This window comes from Rhipicephalus microplus, chromosome X, assembly GCF_043290135.1.
Source record: "Rhipicephalus microplus isolate Deutch F79 chromosome X, USDA_Rmic, whole genome shotgun sequence".
Taxonomy (NCBI): Eukaryota; Metazoa; Arthropoda; class Arachnida; order Ixodida; family Ixodidae; genus Rhipicephalus; species Rhipicephalus microplus.
The window spans coordinates 319,120,315-319,133,431 of NC_134710.1; the positions used below are offsets into that span (position 1 = coordinate 319,120,315).

Sequence of the window (13,117 nt, forward strand, 5' to 3'; positions counted from 1 at the left end):
AAATTATCCAATATATAGCTTTGAAATATTGTTTAAAATTTAAATATGTTTATTTTTATGAACGAGATAACTTACGTGTTTTGTAACAAATTGAAAATTCGCCGCTGGCGATAGCTGTGGCTGGATAGCTGGCGAGAGGTGGGCGAGGGCGCGTCAGACATGTTGCAAGAGTAATCGATACTGTTGTGATGTTTCCTTGATGTTGGGATTGCTCGTTCGGGCTGTTACTAAAATTCCTCGGTAAGTTGTGCTCACTATGGCATGGTCCGTGAGATGCTGTAAAATTCGCTTCTTAAATCGCATCCTTCCCTCGGGCTGTTGATTTCACCGAAGCTGGTTTGCATTGCGAAGGCAACACGTCGAATCGTAATCTGCGGCAAAGCGCCTATAGTAAGACCTCTTGATGCTCCCATCAATTGCTCGAAGCAGAGGCAAAACATCGAATGACTGTCTTGTTCGTGCCCGTCGTTGTCTGGCCGGATAGGTTCAACGTCGAAGTCGCAGAATGCAACTGATAGCGATCTTCAATGAGCGGCGCCGTCCACTCTTGACAGAGCTCTGAATGACATGGGACGCGTTCCACTTCGTGCCAACCCATGGTAACTGACGAATCGTACCTCTTGCCCTAGGTTGTGTTAGCGGCTGGGATTGTTTGCCGCCCGCGAGTTCGGCCAATTAGGATCCGCCGTGTTACTTATCGCAGTGTTCGAAAACGTCGCGGTCGTGGAGTTCATTCGGCGTGTGACGCTTGCGGCACGTATCGAATGACTGCGACCACTGTGCGTGTTTTGCCTGGTGCGTTCATGTTTGTAATGTCGCAGTGCCGCCGGGGTCATGTGAAGCTGCCATGGTCTTCTGTGGCTGCCGCCTGATTCCGAACACCCGCACCTCGAATCATGACCTTCATGCTGAAGAAGAAAAAGTACAAGTTTCAGGTTGACATTCGCATCGAAGAGCTGACCGCTGTGCCATTCGTCAATGCGATCCTTTTCGCTAAGATCCGTCTCCTCGACGGGGGAAGCTTTTCGGAGACGTCGTCCAGGTATGTTTTTCTCGTCCGCTTTTTTTTTTCACCCTGTCTTAATTGTAATTGTAACACAGGTCATAGGACAAAAAATGGCAAAATTTAGCTTAATCGTGGAAATGTGCGATAACTGGAAAACCGCATTCTGGAGGGAACACACATCGATTAAGCAAAGTTGTAATTAAACAATATAGCTTGTTAGTTCCGCCGATTAATGATTGATAAATATTATATGCACAAAGTTGTGGTTAGCTAGCTGCCTATGCTAATGCGTACGCACCGTGTTTTGCAACTGTACGGTTTGCTATCGAAGTGTATGTTTACGCCGCCTCTCTGCCCTTTATCTTGGCTGTCATAACTTGATAGTTCGGCTCACGAGCCCACAACTTCGTCTGTTTAAGTTGCATTTAACCAGATGTTTACTTTTCGTAAGCTGCTATGCCTGCACAAAGACTCATAGCGACTTATGAACGTACTTCTTCGAGCATATGGCATGTCTGTTCACTGTTTCCCTTGTTACTCATTTGTGGTGTTACCAACACGTTTCTTTCATTTAATCATGAAGTTAACTATGCTGTGTAAATGCTACATTTAGTTTAAGTAACTTAAGTCCTTGAGTATACTTGTCTGCAATAGTTGATTTAGGTAAATATTCTCACAAATGAGGGAAAAGCTGCAATGGCACATTTAGGGATGGGGACGTTAATTGAGAAATTTTATTTTGGCAAGTGTGCTTTCCCATGCAGCCATTTTAGTCCCAATGTGTGATTGTTATATTTTGTCTTAGTGCTGTGGAGAAGTCAATAGATCCATTGAATACACAGGCTACAGTTTCACAGCACGAATAAAGTGGCCTGTTTGTATAAGTTAAACGTTTAAAACTGCATTCACGTTGTATAAAAAGTGTGACATAATTTCTGAAAAGTCAGCAAATCTTAGTAGCATTTTATCGGAAGTGTCAAGCATCAACCGCACTTTCTACAACTACTTCATGGAAAAGCTCAACTTTGCTTAACAACACCACCAACAAAAGAAATGTAGATCATTTATATAACGATCCTTGTATTTTCAATTCTATGTCTGGTGTTCTATCTGTATTGCTACTCTGTAAAAAATGCTAACACACATGCTTCAAGGCTAAGTTAAAGTGATTCTTCAATGTAAGGCATCCCCAGTTTTTATTCTTCTTACCTTTCAATTTTGGTGACCCACAAATTTGGCATCTGATAACTCATCTGCCTGAAAAGTGGCACACTGACAGCGTTTTTCTGATCACCCTTCTCTTTCTCCTGCCCGCAGCCTTTTAACTTTTGAACTGAGCTTTAAAATAAAAATACAAAGAGTGACACCAATTGCCCCTGGCGAGATCTTTACGGCGATACGGTGGCGTTTCTGTCTGGCAAGCCTATGCGATTCTTGTCTGTGTCTGATTGAACTTGCAAACTTTGACCTCAAACTTTCATTTATTGCTTGGGATATATACTTAATGAATTCAGTGGGGCACGAGAAGATAGTGGCATCGTGCATGTGTGGAATAATAATACACAGGCCACTCGAGTTCACTTAAATGACATGTTTGTGTTTGCATTTTCTCTATCATCGCATCTATATGTCTTGGATGTTGGCATGCTGATAAAATACTTTTCAGCTTGACCTTTTGATTTAATTGTCATTATTACAACTGGTTCTACATTGCTTCATATAGCCCACTATTTCTTCGAATCAGTGTTTGTGTCTTTCACGAGTTTATAGTGTTGCTTACGCGAGATTTGAATGTGAGGAATAAATTGTGTTTCTATTGTTAGCTGCCTGGCCGAGCATATCTGTTAACTTATTCTTTGCTGGACAATTTGCATTGTACACATTATGTCCATATACACTTTCTCGAACAGCTGGAGTTTTATAAATGACACGTTTGCCTTCATTTGTACACCACTTTGAAACACACACTAAGGTTTCTAGCTTTTTCTTCCATGCTTGATTGAAATAGTTGCATGTTGGTGCTCTCTGTAGTTGCTGATGCTAGCAAATTCAAAAGCAGCTAGCATTCAATCTTGTTTGTCTCACCGCTACTTTCATTTGCAGCTGCTGATTGCATTTCAGGGCTGGCAAAATTAATGCTGAATTCACTTTTTGTTTTCTTGCCTTGGATATGAAATTTAATAATAATGTTTATTTGCACATTCCTATTTTCAAACCCTTTCCTACTTTGAGTTGACCGTACAAAGAACCCATTGAAGTGAAATCATTCGCATTCATAATATTTCTGGGTCTCCCTTAAGGTTCATTAAAGTAGGAACTGGCTGGTACACTCACTGTCATTTTAGTTAAGACACAACCTCAATGAACAAGCTTCACAATTGTCTGTTAGGCTGGCTTGTTTAATGCATTATTTTTTTTAATTCAAAAATGTGGAATTTCGACCACTCTAAATCTTTGAAGCTTTTTGCAGCTTCATTAAGTCTGTTTACCTGCATTCTTTACTATACAGCTGGACAACTTCGATCCCCTTTATTTCTAGCCACAAAATGTACGGATGAGCAGCATACATGTTTCTGTGCCTTTTGTCAAAATACCTTGAATCTCTGCTTTCTATGTATGCCTTATTATATGTGCCATTTTCAGTACCGTGATTTTTACTCGTGTATGCAAGCACTACTATTTATAAATGTTATGTCACAAGTGTTGCCTCCAAAATAGCTGGAGGTAAATGTAAAGGGTGCTTATTCATTTTTCCTCTTGTTCATCCTGCTTTCACAGTCCAGACTCTTTAACGGGCTTCCTTAGGGTGGCTTCCTTGTACAATGTTTTTACCTGCTTCCTGTTACATGCACACATATACAGAGGAGCTTCAGAAATGCTATAATCTTTTTTTGTCACTGAGAGCAAAAGCAGCTGTTTGTTCTTATTGGGGGAACTACAAACGGATTATTTTTTTTTTCTCTCTTTAAAAGAAGAAAAAATGTATTAAACAGAACTTACAAAAATGCGGTGGTCTGCTACTGTCAAGGTGGATGACCATACTCCAACAATTTTTTTTCTCGGTGCGCTCATATAGCTGAAATACCTGAATGCTATATTACTCTTAGAATATGCATAGCCTACTATTGCTGGCATTCTGTAGTGAAATTTGCATTTGGCCCTTCGATATGTCAAACAGTAATTGACACATTTTGGTTGGGAAATTTAATTTTATTGGAATTGGCTGTACAAAAAAGTTTAGAAGGCAGTAGTTTTTTTCCTCACTGTGCTTATATGCTGTTGCAGATCTCTTGCTATTGTGGCCTATTAATTGGGATTATTCTGGTGTTGTAGTAAATGCTTAACTCCGAACTTGCTGCACTTGCCACCGCAAGTTCTTCATTAACATTGGGATTTGATTATGTGGTCGCATGAGAATAGCCGAAGCCTTTTTTAACCTGCTATCGATACGGAATGTGTGCGGCAATGAGCATGTGCAACAGGTGCATTGCATGCCACGCAGAACATCGTCATGCACAGCTGGATATTACCCACATCTAGCTGCAGCGTCACGCCACGCTTAGCACATGAGATGTACCTTCCATTGTTTTTATGCTGCCGTCTTTCATCCAGCTATATTCACAATGGTTTCAGCAGGGTAGCATACATCACTTTCGGCAGGGACATCCTGCGTTCTATCACTCTTTCATTGGTGTTGTTATCTTCATTTATTGTGTATGCGTTCTGCAGCCATTTATAAGGCTTAGGTTGGCTTGTGAGAATCCCCCCCCCCCCCTTGTGTGTTTTCATGTTGCGAGTTGGCAGTTCAAAAGCAGTTATTGCCTTTTACACAAAGGCTGTATATGTTCGAATATGCTTGCCACTCTTCGTCACTGGAATCATATCTTTTTGTTCTTGTGCACATCTCCCTCTAAGTAACTTTCCTTCTACAGAGTATCCAAGCACCTTAGTCTAATAATAGTTGTATTTCCTGGTATTTGTTAGCTTTGTTGTAAATGTGCTCCTGTAGCTGAAATGTGCACAGTCTAAGGACCCAACATTGTATTGACCCATGCCTCTGACTGCGGACCCAAAGTTTGTGAGGTCCCGGCCTCGGCGGCCGCATTTTAGATCGAGGCAAAAATTATCGAGGCCTGTGTACTTTGGTGCACTTCAAAAACCTTAGGTGGTCCACATTTTCCTCCAATGCGGTGTTGCCCATAACCATACCGAGGTTACCCCTAAAATTATTTGCTTGTATGCACCGCATTTTGCTGGCACACATATGTTCTTTCAAGGTGCCATTCTTGGCTGTGGCTATTTGCTTAGTTCAGCTCCTGACTATGGTAGCGTTTTTGTCACTTTTTCTAACCTTGCATGATTGGTCAAGTTATCAACTGTGGCACAGCCAACTTTGCTGCCATAACTAATGTTACTGCTGCTCCTAAGTGGTGTTCTTTATTTTGCTAGCACAGCTGCTTATGACTGCTTGTTGTTTTGTATTTTCATTGTTTGTTTTCATGCCATGATTAGTGAGTTAGCATTGTTTACTTCTTTGTATTATTTATGTTTCATACTTGTTTTTCTTACAACTGTAACCTATTTTTAATTTTGTAACCATATTGCTAGAAGTGTTCCTTTCTTTTTTATGTTGCCATATTTCATATTTTTAAATTCATTATTATTATCCACCCTTCCATCACACTTCATAATAAAGGCCTAAGGGTATTGCAAATAAAACCAACAGTGTAGTAGTCTCTGTCTTGTTTGAAGTCCTGTGCATATTGAACCTAAATATTTTCATTGCATGCCTGTGCATGTAGTTTTATTTGTGTGGCATTTAGACAGATGTAGGCCTGACAGGCATAAGGGGCCATGCAGTGTTACAGCTTTTGTTGTATCATGGGGTTGTTTTCAAGTTGGTGAAATGAAAGGTGTTGACACTTGATGACAATCTAGGTTGATTATGCAGCCAAGTTGCAAAATATGTGTTCACTAGGATAGCTGTACTACAGAATTGCCTGCCACATTGTGCATTGCAATCACTGGGCTCCCATCTCTGTGCACTCCTTGGAAATTGCCTCTGCAATGCATTAAATAACATGTATAAGCAAGTGTACACCTATTTGCTGGGAAAATTGAAGTTTACTGCTTACAAAGCATTACAGATAGTACAGCAATTCCATGAGATTACCAGGAAAATCTAGTTCAGTGCTTATGAAAGAGCCATGGGTTGCCCATTGCTCTTTCAATTACTGTGATGGAGAAAGAACTGCTGTGACTTTAGCTTGGGCTTGTGCATTCTAATGTGTCATAATGTGATCTACTTATCAGTAATGTGAATTTAGGATGTGTTATAACCCTGCACTCAGAATGAAAGCTGTGTGAAATTAGCAAAACTTGTCTTAAGACTGTTATATAGATTTTTTTTATGTAGAACATTGATGATCTGCATTTTTACCCTGCGGGCATTTTTAACTTCGTGTTGTCAACTTTTTTTTTTTAAATCATTTCATCGACTAACAATATGCAACTAGGAAAGCAGTAATACAAATACTAACAAATAAGGCCTTGTAATACTTGAGTAGCCCTAATTCTTTACTTGCGGGGTTTGTAAACTAAATTGTTTACTGATGGTTACAGCAAGAAGGACAGTAATAGGACCACTCAGTCTGAAGTTACTCAGCATTGGAAGTTGAAAATATTATGAAGAAATGCCTACCCTCAACTTGAATTTCGTGAGGCCCCGCCACGGTGGTTTAGTGGCTAAAATACTCGGCTGCTGACCTGCAGGTCGCGGGATCAAATCCTGGCTGCGGCGGCTGCATTTTCGATGGAGGCGAAAATGCTATATGCCCGTGTGGTCAGATTGCACGTTGAAGAACCCCATGTTGTCGAAATTTTTGGAGCCCTCCACTACGGCGTCTCTCATGGTAGTTTCGGGATGTTAAACCCTACATATCAATCAATCATTGAATTTCGCGAGGTCATATGACCCCATCTCTCTTGACCAGAAACGCTGCTGATGAAATGAGCTTGAAGTGCCTGTATAGGTGACGATTACACTCCATGGTTGTCTGGAGAAATGCTCAAAGCCAATACTTCTAATGTGTTTTGTATATAGTGCTTTTTGTTATGACTACATCTGTTTGGTGCTCAGTGGAAAAAATACAGAGAAGAAAACCAAATAATATTCCTGTTTTATGCAGTGATTGCCTTCTATGTCACTTTTAACCATTCACAGACCACCACTTAGTGCCGTCATTTGTATGAAAAGTAGTCCTAGCGAGTGTCGCACCACATTGATATGGTCAGCAGTGATGACTGATGTCGGTGCCTTTGACCTACACTAAATATATCTCCAGCAATAATTCTAGGCAACCCATCAATAAAAAAATATGCACCTGAGAAGTGTTATTGGGCCCCCCTTTACCCAGCGTGGCGATGAAGATGTACAAGATTCGTTGATCCTGTAAAGAACAGACAACAAGCCAGTCGGGGTGTTTCTACTTTTATGGTGGACCTGGAGCTTACACACGAGCAGGCAAAAACAGAAAGTGCATTTGTGTACAAAAGCACCTTCTGTGTGTGTCTGTTTTCTCCTAAATGCAGACAGTGGCCTAGAATGCTTAGTATTCAAAACATAAATAAAGGCTTTTTTCTGCCTGCTGCGCCCATGTGGTTGCTTGCAACCTGCAGTCTCTCATTGTTTATTATTCTTGTATGTCTGGCTCCTAGAGTGTGCCTTTTTTGTTTAGCTATCTGCTTAGTCTTATTTGCCCTGCTGAGTTGTGTCAGTTATTTTTGGACTGTTCCCATGCATGCAGCAACTTGTCCGCGTTTTTTCTTCACCTGATGCATCGTAAGCCAATGCTTAAAATAGCTGTATTGTCAATGAGACTCAGTTTAGTGAATATTTATGATAAAGTGTAACCCATTATAATGTGGTGTATCATACATGACTTGCCTAAGAAAAAAAAGCGTAATGAGAAACGAAAGTGGGAAAGTTGGGTTTTTTACATTCCTAAAGATGGCAGTGCTAGCATGGTAAATTGATCTTCCTGGAAGGCTTTTATGAATAACGAGTGCCACTTTGCTGTAACAGCGAAGAAAAGGCAAGCAAGAAATATGGGCATAAATTAATAACAGTGCTGACCATGTGTCAATGGCTCTCTTTAACCTAGCATGGTCCTTGCGCCATTAAAACCCATTTATCATCATGACCATGTGTCAAGAAATTCTTGATTTGTAGCATTTTGAGCTCCTAAAATGCCTACTGACCGAAAGGGAACTGTGCGCATGCTTATGGCTGTCAACAATATCGTAAAAATATTTTCTTCTATTCATCAAACGAAAACTGCTGTAGAGCAAGTGTACCTTCAGAAGGAGCCGTTCTACAGGCACTCTCGAAGGAACATTAAAAAACTGCCAAAATAACAACCTATTCTGACTCCACTATAGATTGAGGATGAAGCACGTAACTTGTAATTTCTCCGTCTCTCTCATTGCAATCTGGGCCATTTTGTTGTTTCATGTGGTGATTCTGGCGCAGTTAAGCTAAGTTTTTTTTCTTTTTTTTTCAAACATTCTGTGAAAAGGCTGCTGCAAAATCTCTGTTGCATTATGAAAAGCTCTGTTTGTACTCGAGAAATTTGTAAGTTTGCTTGTTTTTTTTTTCTCATTTCACTAGGGAGGAGGTTTGCAACCATTGTGTGAAATGGGACTCCAAGTTTGTTTTCACGTGCAAGATGAGTGCCAACGCCAACACTGGGGAGTTGGACCCCTGTATCTGCCGAATTTCCATCAGGAAAGTATGTGACTATATGAACTACTTTCTATTTTCTTTTGTTTGCCTTTTCTTGTTCTTTTCTATATTTTGTTTTTACTAGGTTTAACACCTTACAAGAAAAAAAGCTTCTGGGGGGGGGGGGATTTTTTTTCAGCATAGATTCAACACAGGTAGTTAAATCTATGCTGAAAAAAAATTCTATTTGACTTTCATCATCATTTACCGTAACATTATTCACTTTGTAAGAAGCGAACTTTATGTAAATATAAAAAAAATATCTAACCAACTACAGTAAACTCCCGTTAAGACAACACACGAGAGTGTTTGTTTAGTTTCCCATAAACTCAATGCAAGAAAAGTCTGCTTAAGACAAACCAGAACCAGGTAACAGGCCTTTTCCGTTTATACAAACTCTCTCGGTTACCAACAACGATGGGGATTCTGTGCAATGAACATTATGGTCTTAATAGACAAAAGCAAAGACAAAAGCAAAATAGACAAAAGCAAAGAAAAAGCAAAATAGACAAAAAAATTGGCCCCGGATCTGCATGTAATCTGCATGCAGATCAGCATTATACACGAGCACCATCTGACATTTATCTTCCAAAACGAAGGAAGGCATGCGCGCCTGCGAAGAAAGATGCGTGCCATTCTCGGAAGCGATAAGATGTAGCACGCAAAGCGACTGACAGGTGCCACCACCGTCTCGCTTTAGCAAGCGTTGGTAACACTTGCCTTTTTGAGCATCGCGTCGCACTGCCAGCACAACGTGTTTAACGCTAAGTTCCTTAGAATTACTAGTGTGTGCCTTCTCTAGTATAAAGGCACACATACAAAACATCGACGTGTTGTTGTGGTACCTCAGGTATGCGTAACAATTGCTTTTTATTTGATTTATTTGATAATCGCACAAGTATGAACGCTAAACCTTGAGCAATGGTGGTGGTCGCTGCAGATGGAGTCGGCCGTTTGAGGTATCGTTAAAAGCGGACAAACAGACAATTGTAAAGACAGCAAGACCAAAATTTTTTCGTCGAAGGTCCCCAAGAAAGACTATCGTCTTTAAAGAACTTTCTGGCGCAAAGTCTCCAAGCAAATCGAAAGCCAATTGCGACATGGAGGGAAAAAACGAGATAAGTGTAAAAAAAAGGTCAGCACATAAACCTGGTATCTTCCTCACTCCTAGCTTGTAGGTGGAGAAAGGGCCAGCTTTATCAGCAAAGAAAGCAACAAAAAGCGTTTGTCCTTTTGCTTTCTCCTCGTGTTCTTCAGTTCCCCAGCTGGAGTACAGCGGAGAACAGAACACAACAGCTCGACTGGAGGGAAAAATGCAAGGGAAAGGGGGCAAAAAAGGTCAAATGAAAGTGAAAATGGGAACAGATTGTCTGTGCATTATAATCAGATGAGACCAAAACCACATACGCAATACCAGCATTCGCATCAGAGGAGTCGAATGCATTGTTATCGCCGTCATACACCGAGCACATATTGTGGTCAGTTTGCGTTGTTTTGCATAGGGCCTTTGCGCATCATATCTATTCCCAGTGAAATGTAGCAAATTGGGATATGCCATTTTCATTATGAAAGGGCACGACAAAGGAAGGTCATTTTGCTCACGAAATATAGCTACGTCATGTCTTTTTTGTGTGCCCAAGGCTTGTAATTGGGAGTAGCATAAATGGAGATCTTCAGCTGCATGTCATTTAGGAAAAATTACTGGGGGCTGAAAATAAGAAAATATCCGAACCTCAAAGCAAAGCTTGCGGTCTTTAATAAGCAACTTGGCGTATATTGGCTTTGCCAAGGTAATAGTATGCAACAGAGGTGTATCGAAAAGTGATAGGAAAGCCAGTAAAATGGCCTATCACAAGGTGAACAGCCACAAGAATAAATTTTTCATTCTTTGAAGGAGAATTGTACTTGCCTCTCTCTCTTTTTATCTTATTGTAATCGTCGAAATATGGTCATGCTTCAGTTTTATTGTTATAATGTGGTAGCAGTTTATTAATGAGCATATTCATTATGAACTCGGGAAATCGAGTACCTATTAGATTACTCTAGATACTTTACTTGAAAGCAGTTTTTATAAGGCTGAGCTAAATAAGTGCTTTGTCTTGTTCCTATACTTCAAGTATACTTCATTCAGTGTTTTTAAGCAACATATTTCGGCATACTTGGCATGTTAGCATTTGGTTTTGGAAAGAACTTCTGATACGATGAACTCTTTATAAGACGAACAAATGATCGTGGTTCCTTTGAGTTTGTCTTGAAGGAAGTGTACTGTATTCTGTTTGCGAAAAAATAGATGTAGTCTACACATCCGTCTTCCACGGTCAGGGGCCAGCTCTCGTTCCGACATTGAAATTTCAAGTCTATTGGAACAGACATTGACGTAGTCTTCACTGTTGCGAAGGCAGAGAATTCACACTCGTAATGGAAGCACATAACCAATGATATTGATTTTTCACTTTAGTTAAATGATCAGTATAACTGGAGCGATCTTATTTGGGTTTTTATGGGTATAAGGTTGGAAGTGGTTAAAAATTACGTGATACTTTTGGTCCCTAGCAAGAAACGTTTAGCATCTTTGAAATTGGTAACATTTGCACTTATAAAAACACAAAAGAAAATAATAATCGCAATATGATGGCCATAAAACTGGCCAGGCCGGGCAGGTGGTAACACTATCTCACTTGTTCACCCCATCAGCTTGAGTGAAGATTGCTTGCAGTGATATTTCGTCGGCTGGCTGAAAATGTTGAAAGGTGGTGGTCATATTTGGAGTCGGCTTCAAGTTGAATGAACAAACCCACCTCACCTTAAGATTTAATCCTAGGGTCACAGCATGGTAGTTGGTCTTGCTATCACTAAGCTACACCAAGGGCTTCAGACATGTTAAAAACTGGATAGCGTTGCATTGTTGCATAGCATTTCTGTGTAGCGCCATGCCTTGAAATACGTGTCTTCGTGGGAATTGAAGTGCCTTCCTTGCACCTCATCCCCAGACTTGCGCTATGTGTTATGTCGATCACTGGAAACTGCTAGTTACGGCATCTTGGCAAACACAGCTAGCATGCTTTACTTGTTTTTCCATGCAAACCAAGCTTCTCTCTTCTGGTGTCGAGTTGCCATACTAGCACAGGTCATTGGGACGTCCCCTGATTGGCCCCCTGGATGGCCCTTGGGCATCCTCTGCTGTCTAGCTCTCGTCCACATCTCTGTTTTGTTGAGGTAGATGCTGACAGGCCTGTGGCAAGCTGTTTACATGAGGCCTTTGCATTATGACTACTCATTCATGTGCTTGTCCCTTCGTTCGGTTAGCCGATAGCGCCGCCGGAAAGTGTACTTATTTGATTGGCCTTGTAGGGAGCCTTCCTTTGCCAACAATCGTTGACTTTTGCACTATACTGCATCCTTCAGTGTTTGATGATGATCTGCCTGTGGAGCCTTTTCTGCATTGGGTGAGAGATGCGGTAGACCCAGCCATATCGTACTTCTGTACATTGTGGGGTGGAGCAGCGTCGCGTCCTTTCTCGACCACGCTCATAGGGTAAGCCTCACACAACCTATCGCAATCAGTGCACAAAAAGGACAAAAACACAAAGTGTACGGCACTTTCGACACGACCTGTCTTTTTCTTGTGCTGATCGTGATGAGTATGTTCCAAATAGGCCCATTTGCTACTTTACTTCAGCCTCACACAAACCAGTCTCCACAAAAGGAATCCCTTCTCCTGGTGCCTGTTTGGTCTCTGCATTGAAATGGACCAGGCATATATTCAGTGGTATTCCAACTGCGCCATTTGCACCATTAGGCTTAAGTTATGTTTCTCTCACCCGTTCAAGGGCAGCTACACTCGAGTTCACTGTTTTTGCTGGCCTACACAGCAGTGGTGTATTACTGACATTAAATTTGTGCAATCTGACTGCAATCTGTCGCACATCTTGTGGGCATGTGTCCCAACAGAACCATTCGAGGGTCACTCAATTCAAGGATCAAAGGCAGCGCTGCTGCTCAGTCCAGCCTTTCACGAGCTAGATTGGACGTCCTGGATTGCCAAGAGCCACCATTTACAAAGCTTCTTGGCCGTTTCCTGATTGGGTCAGGAGTGGTTGCAACTTCCTTTATTCAAAATTGGTCAAATAAAGTTTTCTGTTGTTTGCACCAAACACCTTAAAATATTTTCCAAGTTGCCAAGGAACCCTTTCTCTCTTCTTCCCTCCGATGCGCTTTTTCTTGTTCAGGCATACAGAGAGAGTGTATTGGCCTAACCAAAGTATTGGCACCACCGTGTCATGAATGTGGCAACTTTTATTTATAATTTCGCATGTTGTATTTAGTCT

The 13,117-nt window shown here is 41.0% G+C and overlaps 1 protein-coding gene across 3 annotated transcripts in view; it reads left to right on the forward strand.

Moving 5' to 3' along the window:
* Window positions 1-94: 94 nt before the first annotated feature.
* The window catches only part of LOC119161295 (EEIG family member 2), a 48,682-nt gene continuing 35,659 nt past the window's right edge, over window positions 95-13,117 (forward strand). For all 3 annotated transcript variants that reach the window (XM_037413691.2, XM_037413692.2, XM_037413693.2), the window contains exons 1-3: window positions 95-240; window positions 822-1,042; window positions 8,676-8,796. In XM_037413691.2, coding sequence (XP_037269588.1) covers window positions 897-1,042; window positions 8,676-8,796 — 267 coding nt within the window. In that variant the 5' untranslated portion in view covers window positions 95-240; window positions 822-896. The remainder of the gene's footprint in view (window positions 241-821; window positions 1,043-8,675; window positions 8,797-13,117) is intronic.